This window comes from Trichosurus vulpecula, chromosome 9 (assembly GCF_011100635.1).
Source record: "Trichosurus vulpecula isolate mTriVul1 chromosome 9, mTriVul1.pri, whole genome shotgun sequence".
NCBI lineage: Eukaryota > Metazoa > Chordata > Mammalia > Diprotodontia > Phalangeridae > Trichosurus > Trichosurus vulpecula.
In genome coordinates this window covers 41,172,393-41,190,742 of record NC_050581.1, presented here as the reverse complement: position 1 = coordinate 41,190,742, position 18,350 = coordinate 41,172,393, and the positions used below count along the sequence as shown (strand labels likewise).

Here is an 18,350-nt window from a genome sequence, read left to right as displayed (position 1 = left end):
TTTTAAATAGTAAAAGAGTTTGGCGTATGTCAATAATACAGTGTCTAGTTCAATATTTTTTCTCTTCTTTTGTATTCTTTCAGAGTAGGGGTCATATCTTTGAGGGTTCCATTTAAAATGCCCCAGATCATTTTCATCATCTACAATATGATAATTTTAGCATGACTTCTAAGGAACATATTCCCTTGTTTTCAGAGCACTGATATGGTTAATTTCCCATAACGAAAGAGAAAATATAGTAGTGACTGACTAATCCTATGCAAATAATAATCCTATACTACCACCAATAATAATAGCATTTACAGAGCACTATAAGGTTTGCAGTATATTTTACATATACTATCTCATTTAGTCCTTGCAACAACTTTGTGAGGTAGGTGTCATTAGCTCATTTTACAGAATTCATCAGAGTTTAATGACTTTACCATGGTTATATAGCTAGTAAGAGTCTGGGAAAGAATTTGAACTCAAATCTTCTTGACTCTAAGTCCAGTGGTCTGGCTGACATCATGTAGCTGCCTCTAACCTAAATGACCACTGAGGTCCCTTGCAACTCTGAAATACTGTCTGATTCTATAAGTTATCCTTATACCAAGGGAAGTAATCTGTTATTATATTTCACTGACAATAGAACAAAGTGAAACGGACTTCATTAAAATCGTAGGATGAGGGGCAGCTAGGTGGCATAGTGAGTAGAGCACCAGCCCTGAAATCAGGAGTACCCGAGTTCAAATCTGGCCTCAGACACTTGACACACTTACTAGCTGTGTGACCTTGGGCAAGTCACTTAACCCCAATTGCCTTGCCTTCCCCCCTGCAAAAAAAAAATCATAGGATGAAATGGAAGAAGGGTTTACTCACAGTGTGATTACATAATGGGGGAAAAGAAATTCATGAAGTTGAATCTGTTCATTGGAAATATCTTTTGCCATGCTAACGGTTGCAATTGTAACCCAGTTTAGCAGTGCGTACTTATGAAATCAACTAGAGATATTCTGACCCTTTGGCTTGTATAAAGGGTCATGTAGGAATCCAGACGCTTCAAGAAACGGGCCCAATAATAGCGTTGTTTGGCACAGCCATTAGAGGTCTATCGACTCTTTTGCATATTGAGAAGTTAGTGTAGGGAAGCTTATGAGTATCAAGCATCCTGTTGTATTACAGTGGTGTGCTGATTAAATGGAACAAAGCAAAATAATTAAATGCAATAATATACAATAAACCTTGGGACTGTGAACCATCTTTAAAATTATGATGCATCCTCTTAAAACCCTGCATAATCTGTCCCTTTCCTATCTTTCCAGTCATCTTATATTTTACTCTTCTCCACCCCAGATCCAACTATATTGGTCGATATCCTGTTCCTCATGACTACTTGCATTCTTGCATTTGCACTGGCTAGCCACCATGTCTGGATTCTCCTTTCTCTCCTTCTCACCTTCCACCTTCAGCAGGAGACTTTTCCCAGTACTCTGTCCCCATTCCCATTGGTGCCTTCCCTCTGAAATTACCTTCCAGTTATACTTTGTATATTTTATATATTATCTTTGCCATTCAAATGTAAGCTTCCTGAAGGCATGGACCATGGTTTAGCCTTTCTTTACTTCCAGAGTGCTGAGAACAGTACCCGCTGCATAGTAAATACTTAATAAATGCTTGTTGATTGACTTGGTGCAATCACTTATTTTACACAAATTGGCACTGTGCTCACAAGATTTTGACATTTTTAATTCTTCATGATGAAATCATACTTTTGTCACAGTGAATGTTAATCCCTAAATTTACCAAGAATCATGATTTTACTTTTCAGAGAAAATAAAAAATAGGTATTTTCAATAAGATACTTGTAATAACATTCTTGTATTTCTCTTCCTTAGAACGCCATTGCCCCACTTTTCAGAAACCCAAAGGTGTGACCATTCACCCATCAAGCTGTGGAAGAGGACTATCAAAGATTGGTACTGTGTGTCAATTAAGTTGTTCCCCAGGATTTGTCTTATCTGGAGCCAGAGGAGATGTGAGGTGCACCAGTTTGGGGAAATGGAGTGCCAAAATTCAGACAGCTGTTTGTAAAGGTACGCAGTCTATTTCTATGAATTAAAGGAAGAAATTCCTGACCAATGCCATGTTAGCGCAAAATGAACCATGTGTGAAGTTCATCATCCATTATTTGTACCATCATTGTCCTCATTCTGCATTAATGGAATACCCTTTGTGTATATGGGATCCTACTAAGAGCTCAAAGGTTTACAGAGTCATTTTGTTGTGTTTCTCAAACTCAGTGAGTTTATAATCCCACGGATACTCTAACTCTTTGTAAATGTTTGTAATAAGGTACAGTTTGTGTTGTTCTCTTTTATTCTGGGAGAATTAAGTATTGTTCAGGAAAATACATCTTCAGTGGTTGAAAGTAGAGTCCAGGAGAATAAACTATTATGTTTATGTAACATGATAAGCTCCTAGCAAGATATCCCAAGTCCTAGGTACTTTTTGAGTTAGGCTCCTCTTCAAACCACAGCTCATGAGACCGTACAGTTGTGTTTACTTCAATTAGTTAGCTTTAGTTTCCATTAGTTAGACACACTTCATTCAAAGTAAAGACATTTGATTAAACAGCATAGTAATAAAGTAATAACAAACTAGTACCTCTATAAACTTCGAGGTCACTTTTTCCAAAATATGTGCACTTACATAGAGATCAAAAATGACATAATCACACATCAGGAATCTATGTGATCAAGGCAATTGTGTGGAGGCAATTCCAGGACACGTATGTCAAAGGACAATTCATGTCTCCCAAAATTCAAAGATGCTGATATCTTCTGGTGATGCCTTAATGCTTCTCTCTGATGCTCTTTCTTCCCATGGGCCTTTGCTCCAAGATTCCTCCTGCCAAATGTCATGTCTCAACTTTTTTTGTTATGCCTCATATCTTCATTCCAGTTAGTCTTTAAGACTATAGAGATGTAACTAAGACATGATACTCTGTCCTTCCATCTACTGGGGGAGAGAGAATGCTGAGTTTAATGATCATCTCCTCTTATAGGGAGGACTACAATTCATTCCTCTCAGCTGATTGTGACAAAGTACCTCAGTCATCTCTTTCAGACAATGGTATTTAGCTCTTGCTCTCAGCCAGGCTGCTCATATATATAATCTAACATCTACCTAGGCTAAGCTTCTATCTGTTCTTGGGCCTCTTCAACTCTTATTCTTTAAACTATACCCTCTTTACTTCTCATCAGAGCCCTGATTCGAAATCTCATCTAACAAGGTCAGAAATCCAGTTATCATTCTTTGTATCCCACTTACCTTGTATTAAGTCTGTTGTCATGGCAAGCAAAGTGGGACTTTGCTGTATTTTCTTTTGGAGTGCTTCTCAGCACTAAGGCAATCAAGTGCCTTTGAGTCTTGCCTTTGTTTCAATCAAGAGTCTTTGATTGAATAAAGAGTCTTTAGTGACCTGCTTAAGTCACAAGAAAACCTAAGCCACATGAGTTTGAATCACATGGTTGTGATGCCTTCTGACCCTGAAGAAGTGTATGTATACTCTGAGGTTAGCATTTTGCTTTGGGGGCTCACTCATTGGAAGAGTGTTGGTGTGGAGATTCTGCGTAGCCATTAAAGAGCCCCCCAGCTTTGAAAACCCAGATATTGGTGCTTCTCTCTCTGCTAACTATGTATGTACAACTTTGGTCAGACAGCTAGAAGCCTATGTGCTGATCTGTGTTATTTGCTCTGTTTATAGTTTCTCTGTTTGTAATTTCTGTTTGTATTTGCTCTGAAGTTCAGGGTGCTGACTTTTTCCTGTGAAACTGAGTGAATGATGTATGTATATTTAATTAAAGTGAAATTGCAAACCCCTTAAAGTTGCTTTCTTTAGAAAAGTGAATCAAAGAACCTGTGCTGGCAGCCCTCCTGTGTGCTGGTGTTATTGGTCTTACACCTCCATAGCAGCTGCAAATAGCATTGTTGTTACATCAGTGTATACTTACATATGAATATGTAATCTTCCCTGATAGAATATAAACTCCTTGAGGGCAGGCATTTCACTGCCTAGAACAGTGCCTGGTTCATAGAAGGGGTATAATAAATGTTTGTGGAACTAAATTGAACATTCAGTAGTCAATGAAGCAATCTATTTCTTCTTCCATTGTCAAGCACAATGTCTTGCCCAAAGTAAGCCCTTACATTTTCTAATTGAACCAACAACCAGTTCTTTGCTTCACCTTGGGGTGCTAGAAGAAAGAGAGGTACTCAACACTGCCTCCTTCACCAACTCCATAACTGCTTATTGTTTCATCTCTTGCCTTCCTCCTACCTGGACAGGAAATTCAAGAGTCCCTCCAACTCTATCAGGAAACTTAAGTAGAGAGCTAGAGCTGTTACTAATGCCTTGTTTATCTTTCTCTGTAAGTCCCAAACCTGCAACTTGAAAAGAAAGAAAATCTCAAGTGAAACAACCCATGTCAGTCACTTCCAAGAAATCCTTTTGGGCACACAACCTTGAAGGAGTTTTCAAAAACAAGAATTGCTGAAGAGAAAGAGAAAAAAATGTTAAGTGGTCAAAATTCTAACTGCTCTTCTCCCAGATTGCTATATGAATCTAGTTAAATTTCCATTCTTTAGTAAACATAATTGCAAATCTCAAAAACTGGATACTACTGAAAAGGGAAGCAGGTGGGGATCCAGACATAATTTCTGTAATACTGTTTATTTTTGGGATTCTGCATACTGCTTTCTTTTTTTAAAATTTATTTAATATATTTAGTTTTCAGCATTGATTTTCACATAAGTTTGAATTACAAATTTTTTCCCCATTTCTACCTTCCCCCCACTCCAAGATGGCATATATTCTGGTTGCCCCATTCCCCAGTCAGCCCTCCAATCTGTGACCCCACTCCTCTCCTATCCCCCTTTCCCTTCTCTTGTAGGGCAATATAAATTTCTATGCCCCATTGCATGTGTGTCTTATTTCCTAATTGCACGCAAAAACTTTTTTTTGTTGTTGGTGTTTTTGAACGTCTGTTTTTAAAAACTTTAAGTTCCAAATTCTCTCCCCTCTTCCCTCCCCACCCACCCTCCCTAAGAAGGCAAGCAATTCCACATAGGCCACATGCGTATCATTATGTAAAACCCTTCCACAATACTCATGTTGTGAAAGGTTAACTATGTTTTGCTCCTTCCTAACCTATCTCCCTTTATTGAATTTTCTCCCTTGACCCTATCCCTTTTTGAAAGTGTTTGGTTTTGATTACCTCCTCCCCCCGTCTGCCCTCCCTTCTATCATCCCCCCTTTTTTATCTTCTTCCTCCTTCTTTCCTGTGGGGTAAGATACCCAATTGAGTGTGTATGGTATTTCCTCCTCAGGTCAAATCCAATGAGAACAAGATTTACTCATTCCCCCTCACCTGCCCCCTCTTCCCTTTCTACAGAACCACTTTTTCTTGCCACTTTTATGCGAGATAATTTACCCCATTCTATCTCTCCCTTTCTCCCTCTCTCAATATATTCCTCTTCTTATCCCTTAAATAGATTTTATTTTTTTAGATATCATCCCTTCATATTCAAGTCACCCTGTGCCCTTTGTGTGTGTGTGTGTGTATATATATACCTACATATATACATACATAGACACACCCATATGTATATCTATGTATACACATATATATATGCATATTCCTTTCAGCTACTGTGATATTGAGGTCTCATGAATCATACACATCATCTTTCTATGTAGAAATGTAAACAAAACAGTTCTACTTTAGTAAGTCCCTTATGATTTCTCTTTCTTGTTTACCTTTTCATGCTTCTCTTGATTCTTGTGTTTGAAAGTCAAATTTTCTATTCAGCTCTGGTCTTTTCACTGAGAAAGCTTGAAAGTCCTCTATTTTATTGAAAATCCATATTTTGCCTTGCAGCATGATACTCAGTTTTGCTGGGTAGGTGATTCTTGGTTTTAATCCTAGCTCCATTGACCTCCGGAATATTGTATTCCAAGCCCTTCGGCCCCTTAATGTGGAAGCTGCCAGATCCTGTGTTATCCTGATTGTTTTTCCACAATATTCAAATTGTTTCTTTCTGGCTGCTTGCAGTATTTTCTCCTTGACCTAGGAGCTCTGGAATTTGGCAACAATGTTCCTAGGAATTTTCTTTTTGGGATCTATTTGAGGAGGCGATCTGTGGATTCTTTCAATTTCTATTTTACCCTCTGGCTCTAGAATATCAGGGCAATTCTCCTTGATAATTTCTTGAAAGATGATATCTAGGCTCTTTTTTTGATCATGGCTTTCAGGTAGTCCAATAATTTTTAAATTATCTCTCCTGGATCTATTTTCTAGGTCAGTGGTTTTTCCAATGAGATATTTGACATTGTCTTCCATTTTTTCATTCCTTTGATTCTGTTTTATAATATCTTGATTTCTCATCAAGTCACTAGCTTCCACTTGCTCCAATCTCATTTTTAAGGTAGTATTTTCTTCAGTGGTCTTTTGAACCTCCTTTTCCATTTGGCTAATTCTGCCTTTCAAGGCATTCTTCTCCTCATTGGCTTTTTGGAGCTCTTTTGCCATTTGAGTTAGTCTATTTTTTAAAGTGTTGTTTTCTTCAATATTTTTTTCAGCATTTTTGGGTCTCCTTTAGCAAGTCATTGACTTGTTTTTCATGGTTTTCTTGCATCATTCTCATTTCTCGTCCCAATTTTTCCTCTACTTCTCTAACTTGCTTTTCCAACTCCTTTTTGAGCTCTTCCATGGCCTGGGACCAGTTCATGTTTTTCTTGGAGGCTTTTGGTATAGGCTCTTGCACTTTGTTGACTTCTTCAGGCCGTATGTTTTGGTCTTCTTTGTCACCAAAAAAAGATTCCAAAGTCTGAGACTAAATCTGGGTGCATTTTCACTGCCTGGCCATGTTCCCAGCCAACTTACTTGACCCTTGAGTTTTTTGTCGGGGTATGACTGCTTGTAGAGCAAAGAGTACTTTGTTCCAAGCTTGAGGGGATGCATCGTTGATTTCAGAGCTATTTCTATATAGCCAGCTCTTCCATCCCAGCACTCCTCCTTCCTCAAGAACCACCAACCCGGACCTGATGCAAATCTTCAGCAGGCTCTTCACTGCTGCTCTGATCCACCACTTAATTCCTCCCGCCAGGTGGGCCTGGGGCCAGAAGTAACTGCAGCTGTAGTTCTGTAGCTGCACCTCCCCCGCTGCCCCTAGGGCAGTGGCCAAACCAGGAACTCTGTCCCCCACAGCTTTTCCTACTAACCTTCTCTGTTGTCTTTGGTGTTTGTGGGTTGAGAAGTCTGATAACTGCCACAGCTCACTGATTCAGGGTTCTAGGGCCTGTTCTGCCCGGCTCCTGGTCTGACTGGTCCTGCTGCCTCCCATGCTGAGCTCTGCTTCCCTCCACTCTGTGCACGATAGACCTCATCCGGTGACCATCCAGGCTGTCCTGGGCTGGATCTCTGCTTCCTTCTGCTATTTTGTGGTTTCTGCAGTTCTAGAATTTGTTCAGAGCCATTTTTTATAGATTTTTGGAGGGACGTGGTGGGGAGCTCACGCAAGTCCCTGCTTTCCAGCCGCCATCTTGGCTCCACCCCTGGAAGTCTGCATACTGCTTTCTAATATGCATTTATTGTCGTTTTTTAAATCAGCACAAACTTATTTTAATAGACATTAGATATGCAACTTACATACCATATCTAGAAATGCATTTTTGAATATTACATTTTTTGAGGCCATTGGTATTAAGTGACTTGCCCAGGGTCACACATAGCTAGTAAGTGTCTGAAGCTGGATTTAAACTCAGGTCCTCCTGACTCCAGAGCTGGTGCTCTATCCACTGTACCATGTAGCTGCCCCTATATTGCATTTTTAAAAAACATGTATTGATACCTTGTGTTTTCACATGACCTTCATTTTCAGATATATCCTTTCCCCTCTCTTCTACCCATTGATCTAATCTTTGTAATTAAGAATTTTAAAAAGAGAGAGGGGGGAGAAAAAAGCTAAACTAATCAGTATTGCTGAAGTCTGATCATATATACAGTGTTCCATACCCATGATCCTTCACTTCTGTAAAGAAGGGAAGAAGATGATGTGCATTTATTATTAAAGAAAGGAACTTCTTACTTGAACTTTTATTGTAGAATAGTAATGTTTGAGAATTTTTGTTTTGTTCTTAATTGAGTTCCGCAAAATTGTTTGGAAAATTTAACTTTAGTTAGAGTTCAGAATGAGGTTAAAGAGTGGGTCTTGATGTGTTTTGCAATCCTAAAGCTGCTGTTTTGGCTGCCAGATTTATTTATTAGCGATGCAATAAAAGTATCAGAGGAAGTGGTTCAGTTTCCTTAAGCCTCCTGAGCAAAGGGGAATTTGATGTGGGTTCTCCTCTTCCTTGCTAGTGAGCTTTGAGAACATTTATTTTCTAGCACTATAATTTAGATTAGTAACTAAATATAATTTATAAAGATTTGGAAGGGATGCTCTAGTCCAGAGTAAAAAATAAAATTCTTTAAAATTACCAAATGAGCTAAAGATTTGAATCATATTGGCTTTACTCTCTACATAACAGAGTGACAGGAAACTGCAGAGATCTTGCCTCCACTGCATGTGAGGGAAGAAATATTTGTCCAATTAATACTGTGGTTTTGTAAATATGAGTCAACACTGACACCTGTTCTCTGAGGGGTTTGCCTCGCCTGAACTTCTTTCAAACCTTGGAAAATAAATAATAAGTGTGGGAGCTGGAGGCAGTATTATACAAAAAAAAGATTTGGATTCAGAGGGACCAGAGTTCAGATCCCAACTCTGATGCCTAATATCTGTGTGACCTTAAGTTCCCTGGGCTTCCTGTTCCTCGTTTCTACTGCTGGGATATGTTGGTCGGCCTCTAATACATCTCTAGCAGGCAGCTAGGTGGTATTGTGGTTAGAGCACCAGGTGGGGAGTCAGGAAGACCTGAGTTCAAATTTGATCTCAGATTTTTATTAGCTATGTGACCCTGGGTAAGTCACTTAACCCTGTCTGCCTTAGTTTTCTCTTCTGTAAAGTGAGCTGGAGAAGAAAATGGCAAACCACTGCAGTATCTTTGCCAAGAAAACCCTAAATGGGGTCACAAAGCATTGGACACAACTGAAACGACTACCACCACCATTGATAAGAGGTAACTTCCAGAATATTCACCTAAGAAATCTCCCTTGTGGTGACTTGCACTAACCAAAAATTACAAGAAAATTTGACAAATGAAGATAAGATGTCAAAATTCCACAAAAAGACGAGTCCATTGTTTTTTCCCTATAATTACAAAAGGTTATATTACCAGTCATGGACATAATTTGCTCTGGAATCCTGGCGGTGGTTTGTTCTTTAAATGACTTTATTTATTGGCATAGATTTGTAGACATTATGTATATTCTTTTTATGTATCTGAATATTTTTACACATTTTTGGTCAGATATGTTTCACTGGTATAGAGAATTTCAATGATGAAGTCCCTTCTACCAAATGCAGATCAGTTACTGTTCTCCAACATAGAGCCTTTAGAGAATTTCCTGAGTCTCTAAGAAGTTAAGTGACTTGCCTAGAGTCACATAACCAGTGTGTGTCAGAAGCAAAACTTAAAACCAGGTCTTCTAAACAGGCTGCTTTTCTGTCTACCATTCCATGCTATATTTTAGATATTAAAAAAAGTGATCACCTTTCTACCTAGAAATCCAAGTTAATCAAAAAAAGCATTTATTAATTCTATATTATCTACAAGACATTGTACTAGGGGATCAGGATGAAAAGACAAAATCTAAAATTATTCTGTCCCCCAAGGAGTTTACCTCTTACTGTGGGGAGAGAGAGGGAGATAAAAAGGTAAGAGAACAGAGAAGATAACTTTCTCCCTATCCCTCTCATGCCAATCCTTTTAAGATACTAACATTGTTTATTAACTCCAAGCACTCAAATACTCAAATAGAGTATTTGAACACCATCAATACAGGTATTCTCTCCAATGAGGCAAATCAGAAGCCCATTCTGAATGGCTTTTGTCCGTGTCCTCTCTTAGATTAGCTACCCAAAATTATGGGGGATATAATGGAATAAAAAAGTCTAAGTGGGTGAAAAAAAAAGCATTCTATCATATCTGGCTTTTCTAAACCATACAGGTTTATTGTAAGGAAAGGATTTTACAATCCTTAAGGAGTTATGTAAATATCAGTTATTATCATAATTACTATGCAAACGATTTACATTCTGCTAGATGCATAACATTCCTGAGTGATGTTGAGTAAATGACCTTTCCAACAGCCATTACCATCCATCTTCCCATTTATCCCCGACTAATAACCCGATTGAGTGGTACTGGGCTATGGCTAATAAAACCCTTAGAGACAATGCCTTCCCCACTAAATCTTCCTGAAGCTCTAATCCCTATCGAACTTGGCCCTCTTCATCCTTAACCTACAGCCTACCTCTCATCTTAGAGACCATCTTCTCAGATTCTGTCTCTTTGTCCTCGTAGAAACCTGGACATTTTTAGAGAATAACTCAGCCTGAGCTGTTCTCTTTAGTGATAATTGTTCCTTCTCTGATTCTTTCTGTAGCAGTCAGCATACTACATGTTCCCCTTGGTCATTTTCACACCCTCCTGCCACCATCATTCATCACTCTCTTCCCCTTGAAATTTCCCTCCATTTCTAATACTGTGGCTCAGTCTTTGTTACTGTTATTACTGATCTCTAGGTCATTCTTCCAGCTTTGAGGATTTTAGTATTTGTTTTATAATTTTTCTCTCTACTCCCTTCTGTCCTGCTTAGGGACTTAAATATTCGTATTGATGTATCTTCCAACACTTTGACCTCCCAACTCATAATCCTTCTCAACTCACATCACTTCTCTCTTTCCTCTACACATACTTCCTGGAGGCCTGGTCGACCTTAGACTTTACCATCCCATAAAACTATCTTCATGACACTGAACTTGGATAGTCCTTTCTCTGATGATAATACCATTCTCTTACCTCTTCTTCAAATTCATTACTCCTCTACCTCCTCTTCCACCTCACACCAACCTTCATTCTCTCAATCTCTCCCTATTCTACCAGCATACCAGTGCTCCGATCTTGTTTTCTTCCTTTCATACCTTTGATCCTATCATTAATGACTTTAACTACACACTACCTTCCATCCTTTAATACCTTCCATACCCCCTAATTCTTAGCCCTCCATTATCCTCCTCCACTCCTATTCCCATACCATCCTATTGGTTGGGTCCACCACCAATTAATGTTGTCTAATCCCAACTTTACCCTCAGTGCTGACCAGCAACCCTTTCTTCTTCTCTGACTGACTCCATATCACTCCCAGAAATGAATGCACCAGACCCTCTCCCCCAGCCTCCACCATCACCATCCAACTTGTTCCCTTTTAGACGATGACAGTGACCCCCCACCCCAGACTAAGAAAATCAAATACACCTTTCGTAAGCTCCTTCATCTCCCCTACTTCATACTTTAAATATTCAATAGAGGCAAGGAGGTGACACAGTAGATAAAGCACTGAGTCTGGAATCAGGAAGACCTGAATTCAAATCTGGCCTCTGACACCTACTAGCTCTGTGACCCTGGGCAAGTCACTTAATCTCTCTTGACCTCAGTTTCCTCCACTATGAATGGGAATAACAACAGTCCCTACTAGTCCCAATAGTCCCTATTCGCAGATGATATTTGTAAAGTGCTTAGCACGGTGCCTGACTCATAGTGACTAATGCTATATAAATGTTAGCTAATAGTCGTAGTCTTCATCATCACACTTACCTTCGAGGGTTGCCATAAGGATCAAATAAGAGAATATCATAAGCATTTGGCACATATTAAGCACTAAATAAATGTTCCTTTCCTTCTTTAAGTATCAAGGCTCCTATCACGTGATCCAGTGTCTAAAGAAGATGAGGTCCCTATCCAAATATGACAACACCTCTTCTAATACCTTAGAACCCATATCCTACCATCTCTCTTGGAGCTTGTCTCTATTAAACATTTTTCTCATCTTCAATTCTATCTTGACATATTAGGTCTTCCCTGATGCCTACAAAGATGATTGGGTCTTATCCCCCAAAAAAAAGTCCAGTTGATCTTGTCATCCCTTCAAGCCATCATTCTACATATAGCTCTCCTGTTCAATGTTAAGTTCCTAGTCATCTCGACTTGCTGACCTCTCTTCCTCCCTGTCTATTTGCTCTTCAGTCCCTTGTTATGTTGCCTAAAAGCCCATCACCTACTGAAACTGTTTTCCCAAAAGTTGCCGGTGAACTCTTTGCTGCTAAGTCTGAGTGCCTTTACTCAGCCCTAAACCTCCTTTTGATGCTGTCGATCACCTCCTCTGCCTGGATGCTTACCTCTGTAACACTGCTCTCTCCTGGTTGCTCTCCTAGTTCTCTGGCCATTCTTCTCCAGTCTTCTTCGGTAATTCTGATGGCTATGAAATGGGAATACTAAAAGCATCTATTTCATAATGTTACTATGAGGATCACATGAAATAATATGAGCAGAGGGCTTTACATTAAACATTATATCAATTTCACCTATCATAATTAACCCTATCAATAATATTGCTCTTGTCTGAACACTCTTCTCAATCTCAATGCTTTGGAGATTACATCAGCTTCCATGGGCTCACCTCTGATCTCTACACCGATGACTCCCAAATAGTCCTAAATTCTCTCTTGAATTCTAGGTCTGTATTGTCAGCTGCTTGTGGGGCCAGACAGCCCCATCAGCATTTCAAACTAAATCTGTCTAAATTGGAAATTGGAAACATACCCCTATCTGTTAAGGGTAACATTAGCTTTCCAGTCATTCCAAATTATAACCTTAGAATCATCTTTGATTCTTCTCTCTCTCTTATGCCACGTAGTCAGTTGCCAAAAAAATGTTGGTTTTATTTCCACAATATCTACTAGACCTATCCTCATATTTCTACTCATATAGCCACCACCCTAATTCAGACCTTAATTACCTCTTAGTTAAACTGTTGTAATTACCCTCATTTAATCATGCTTGAACTTTTCCCCTCTTCAATACATCCTCCTTGTAGCTGCCCAAAGTATCTACCTAAGGCATATATATGACCATGCCACTCAACTTCCCAAGGACCTTTGGGACCTCCTCATTGCCTCTAGTAAAAGAAAATAGTCTTCAGTTTGGAATTTAAGACCCTCCACCATCTTATTTTAACCTAACTTTCCAGCCATATTTCCCATTGATCTTTTCATACAGCTTACGTTTTGGCCAAATTTCATATTTTATTTCCTGATCCTATTCATTTATATAAGCTATCCTCCATATCTAGAATTCATCCCCTTCTCATTTCTTCATTTAAGGCCCTTGATTTTCCATCATAGCTCAATTTAGTACCAACTCCCCTTTGAATATTCCCTGTTCCTCCATCCCTTGGGCATGTTCTCATTCTCTCTTCAAATTACCTAGAATTTACTTATCTGAGCACATGATATATCCACCACCATCCCGTGCCCCCAATAAAATGTGTTTTCCTTTTGGGCAAGAATTATTCAATTTTTAGCTTATCTCCAGTGCCTAGCAAATATGTTATATGTCATAGTTGCTTAACATGAGTTTATTGAATCAGATCAAAATTTTAATGAATGAATTATATTATGAATCAATGTATTTATATTTTTCTTTACATACTTTCTGAGTCAGATGTGGAGGTTCCTCAGATCACCTGTCCTAAAGATATTGAAGCCAAGACCCTAGAACAACAAGATTCTGCTAATATTACTTGGGTTGTACCAACAGCAAAAGATAACTCTGGTGAAGAGGTAAGACATGCATATAGATGGAGCATAGGATTTCAAGCCACCTGTACATGTTCTCTGATTTATCTGGTGTTTGCAAAACATACTGGTATCAACCCAAGTTTTGATGTATACCCTGAAAGAAAAATAATCTTTTTGACTTGAGGGGTTGAAACCTCCAATTGAGATCACAAATTTAAAACTTATCTGGCTTAATGAATTTTCTGCCTCATTTATCTTAAAGAATTGTTCTACCTTTCAGTAAGATCATTTGATAAGGGAAGTTTTGACTTAGGCCAAGGTTTGAAAGTCTGAAAAGAGACCTTAGAGATACTGTCTGGGCAGAGGTTTAGATCATTTTGGAAATCCTCTCACTCTCTCATTTGTAAAGAATATGAAGCAAAAGTGATTTGGCACAGTTTTCTGACATAAATACAGTATTTGACATGTAATTGTATAGAATGATCTGTCAGATGTTAATCTGAGAATTATTCCAGAAATTTAAACTTGTAGTGTCCTTGAATCTGTTATGGTAACACTCACATTTTGGAGGGGAAAATTCCACCTGCAACTAGATACACTTTCATTGTAAGTCAACCTACTTTTCAAGGAAGGTTTGTCAATTGGAGAACGTACCAGACACTATTTGCTTTGAAATATGAATTATGCAAATTCACCAATGGACATTCTGGTTTTTTTAAGTCAAATGGGAATTAGAATATGAAAGTGAATTATAGTAAGAAAAATATATTCAAATGGGACATGGTATGGAAAACCAATTTTCTAATCTCCATTTTGTTACTTATTTTCTGTCTGATTTTTAAGATAGATAGATATAAATGCACGCACATATATATATGTATATATCACAATGGTCTAAGAAACCTCAGTTCCTCATTTGTAAAATAAATTATAAAACCTAACCACTTGAAATAATAAGGATATATCGTAATTATAACCTTCAGCCCTAAGAGAAAATATACCATATAAGTACAAGATGGGATTATTTCTCGAAATGGACGTTCAGACAAAATTTTAACAAGAATGTTTAGAAAGTATTCATTCTTTTCACAATTCAAGTTTTAGTTGAAACTAAACATGAAAAATTTAAAGTGTGTTGAAATATGTCTTTAAAGAATGCATTATAATATCAGTGTTGAATTTAAATATGAAGAAAAAAAACCTTACTTATTTCCAAAAGGTATCGATTCACGTTACTCCAGCTTTTACACCACCTTACCTTTTCCCAATTGGAGAGGTTGCTATCACATATACAGCAGTTGACCAGTCCAGAAACCAGGCCCGTTGTACATTCAATGTCAAGGTTATTGGTAAGTCCTCTTCAGAAATATTTGGATGAAGTTCTAAAGCGACCTAGAACCTATTTCTCATTTCCCTCTTTATGTTGTAGCAATAAATCCCAGACTTCCTGAAAATGAGACAAGTCACAGCATTCATGTCATATCATGAGATCATGAAAATTTACCTTTTATCTATGCTAGGTTGTCAAATGTTATATGGCTATTTTTTCAGGATTAAAGCTTTTGATTTGAAGATTTTAAAAAAATATTCCTTGCAATAATGCGAAAACAAGACTAGGGTAGAAATCTATCTCTGCCCTATAGACTGTAGCTTTTGCTATCAGTAGATAAAGGATAGAGTAAGGAAGATTTGAGCTCAAACCCAACCTCTGACACATGCTAGTTGTGTGGCTAGGGGCAAGCTTCTTAACTTTTCGGTCATGCAGATAACTCTCTTGGCATTACAAGTTAGAGAAGAGTTGATGATTTGCTTCAGAAGATTGAATTCCGTTATGAGAAATTTCCTATTTCCTACTGATGAATTCGCTGATCCGTCTTCTCTACAACTTGTGCAAATAAAAAACCTGAAAATTTTTATGAACAATTAGTTCCTTATTATTTAGAGTTCCAAGCCTAGTTCTAAAATTTACATTTTCATTTCAGCATGAAAAATACCTTGGCTTTGATTCATTTAAAAACAATCCATTGAAATTAGCTCAGAAATACAATTCTATGGAGTACCTGCCAAAGTTCTCATGTTGTCCATATGGAAAGAAAATTAGCTGCATAATCATCAACTTGGAATGTGGATGAGTTTGCAGTATATTTGAATACATAGCTGGACACTGGCCCAACTTAGGATGTAGAAGCCTGTAGTACCGATATTATACTTCTTCCATTCAGACAAGTGGTTAGAGCTGTCCACCTCATAGAGCAGGGTAGACAGTTAAGCCGGTGCTTCTGCTGACCTCAGCCCAACCCTGACTTGATTGTGGTGCCACTCACTGTTGCTAATTAGAGAAAATGGATCTAGCACCTTGAATTTTTTTTCATTTTAAAAATGTTGAACCAACATGATTTTGTTGGTTTCGGGGATTTGGGGATGGGGGGAGGGGTGGGGAGGAAAAGATCATGAATTTTTTTAAGTGGCACGTTAGGTAGACCTTCTATAGAAGGTTAAAAGAAAACATGGACAAATAACACACAAGATGAAAAGGACTAGAGGTGTCATGGTTGTTATGGCGCATCAGTAGGGAAGTAGCCATGCTAGTTTGACTATGGATCCATCCTAATCTCAGAGTATGAGCCTCTGAGTATTTCTGATAATTAACTGATTGACTCTTACTGCTTTTATGCACCTCTGACTCATACTTGTCTGATATGCTTTAGGGACCCAAGCTCTGGCCCTAGGGAACCTTGGAAACAGAAGTCACTCAGGAGGGAAAATGACCAGTATGCTAGAAAAGTAGAGAAGATTGGTTTCATTCATTTTGCTACTGCTGGATTTAACTTGTTATCTATTAAATGTCTTTATGTCAATAGCTAAAATAATGGCCATGGGAGGAAGTGAAATAGTATTCAACACGCATAGGGTCATAAAGTTTAGTTACGTAGTCATAAGACCCAACTAGGAATGTTAAAAAATCACCAATCTGCCCTTTTGGTGAAGTCAATGACTGACACCTGATATAAAAATTGTCAATTATATTTAATCCTGGGGGTAAGAGACAAATGAAGAAAAATGACCTTCTATCAGAGGACCTGGATTCAGATCCCAACTCTGATATTTGCTACCTGTGTATCCTTGGGCATGTAACTGGAATCCTCTGAGTCTCACCGTCCTCCATAAAGTAAGGGTGATTGGACCAGTTGACCTCTAAGATCATGTCTACCCTCTAAATTTGGGATCTTAAACTGCTGAGGAGCAAAATAGAGGAAAATTTCTAAAAATGGAATGGGCCACCCAGAGAGATAGTAGCATCCGCCTTAATAGTGACCTCTGAGCAAAATTGAATGCCTGCTCACCATTTGCATTTTAGAGAAGATTCTTATTCAGGCATCAGTAGACCTTGCAAGCCCTTTAAATTGTGCTTCAATGACTCCGAATACTGATCTAAAGTGTAAAAGATGGGGGAAGGACTATCAGACTAGAAAGAGCCTGACAACAGGTAGCACCTGAAAGTCTACTAGCTGCTCCAGAACTGCTGCAGCCACCCGTTCCCCCCACCTTCCTACAGCCTATGCCAAGGCAACTGAGGAATCAGAGAAACTGTCAATGTGTAATTCATCCCATCTGTAGAGACCTTATGCCAAAGATTCCTGTCACCATGTAGAGAAAATGAAATATGGAATTTCCCCTCACCCCCCCCAATTTTTTTCTCTCCCCAAAAATTGTTCATCCAGTTATATATTTATCTACAGAAAGGAACACATGACCATATGATATGCCTTAGGGGGCTCTAAATTAGCCCAAGCAGCCTATGTGTCGTGGCTTTGAGAGTCTAGAACTCTAGCAGTTGATTTGAAACAGAATACTGGCTCTGTAGTCAAAATTCCTGGGTTCAAATCTTCCCCAATGTTTACTATCTGTGTGATCTTGGGCAAGTTACTTACCATTTCTGGGCCTTAGTTTCCTCATCCCTAAGATGAGAAGTTGGCCTGTTAGGTCCTATTTAGCTCTAGCTCTATAAACCTGTGGTCTTATGATCCTTTGATATTATGAGCATACAGTCTTCTGTACTCCAATAGTTAATAGTGGTATAATCCTGGGCAAGTCCCTTAAGGTCTCTGAGCATCAGATTCCTCAGCTATTAAAAAAAAATATGAGGGGCAGCTAGATGGTGCAGTGGATAAAGCACCAGCCCTGGAGTCAGGAGGATCTGAGTTCAAATCTAGCCTCAGACAGTTACTAGCTGTGTGGCCTGGGCAAGTCACTTAACCCACACACAATATGGGGGGACAAACCTTTGTATTACTTACCTCCCAGGGTTGTTGTGAAGAAAGCTCTTTGTAAATTCTAAAGCTCTATATAAATGTGATTTTGTTATAAATATTGTCATTCCTATTTCCATTGAACATTGCTGTACCTACCTAATTACGTCCTTTAGGTGAATATTATATTTCCACTGTCAAGGCAGGCTGCACTGCCAAGGTACCTTTAGGTGGTCTCTCTTCCAACAGATGCAATGTGCCCACCATGTGGCTAAAATAGCTACAAGTACATACAAAGAGAAAAATAGAATCGTC

At 38.6% G+C, this 18,350-nt stretch overlaps 1 protein-coding gene across 1 annotated transcript in view; it reads left to right on the top strand.

Annotated features, from left to right (window-relative positions):
• The window catches only part of SVEP1 (sushi, von Willebrand factor type A, EGF and pentraxin domain containing 1), a 347,418-nt gene that overhangs the window by 172,362 nt on the left and 156,706 nt on the right, over positions 1-18,350 (top strand). The window contains exons 7-9 of the mRNA XM_036739508.1: positions 1,878-2,075; positions 13,709-13,827; positions 15,005-15,134. Of these exons, the coding sequence (XP_036595403.1) occupies positions 1,878-2,075; positions 13,709-13,827; positions 15,005-15,134 (447 nt within the window). The remainder of the gene's footprint in view (positions 1-1,877; positions 2,076-13,708; positions 13,828-15,004; positions 15,135-18,350) is intronic.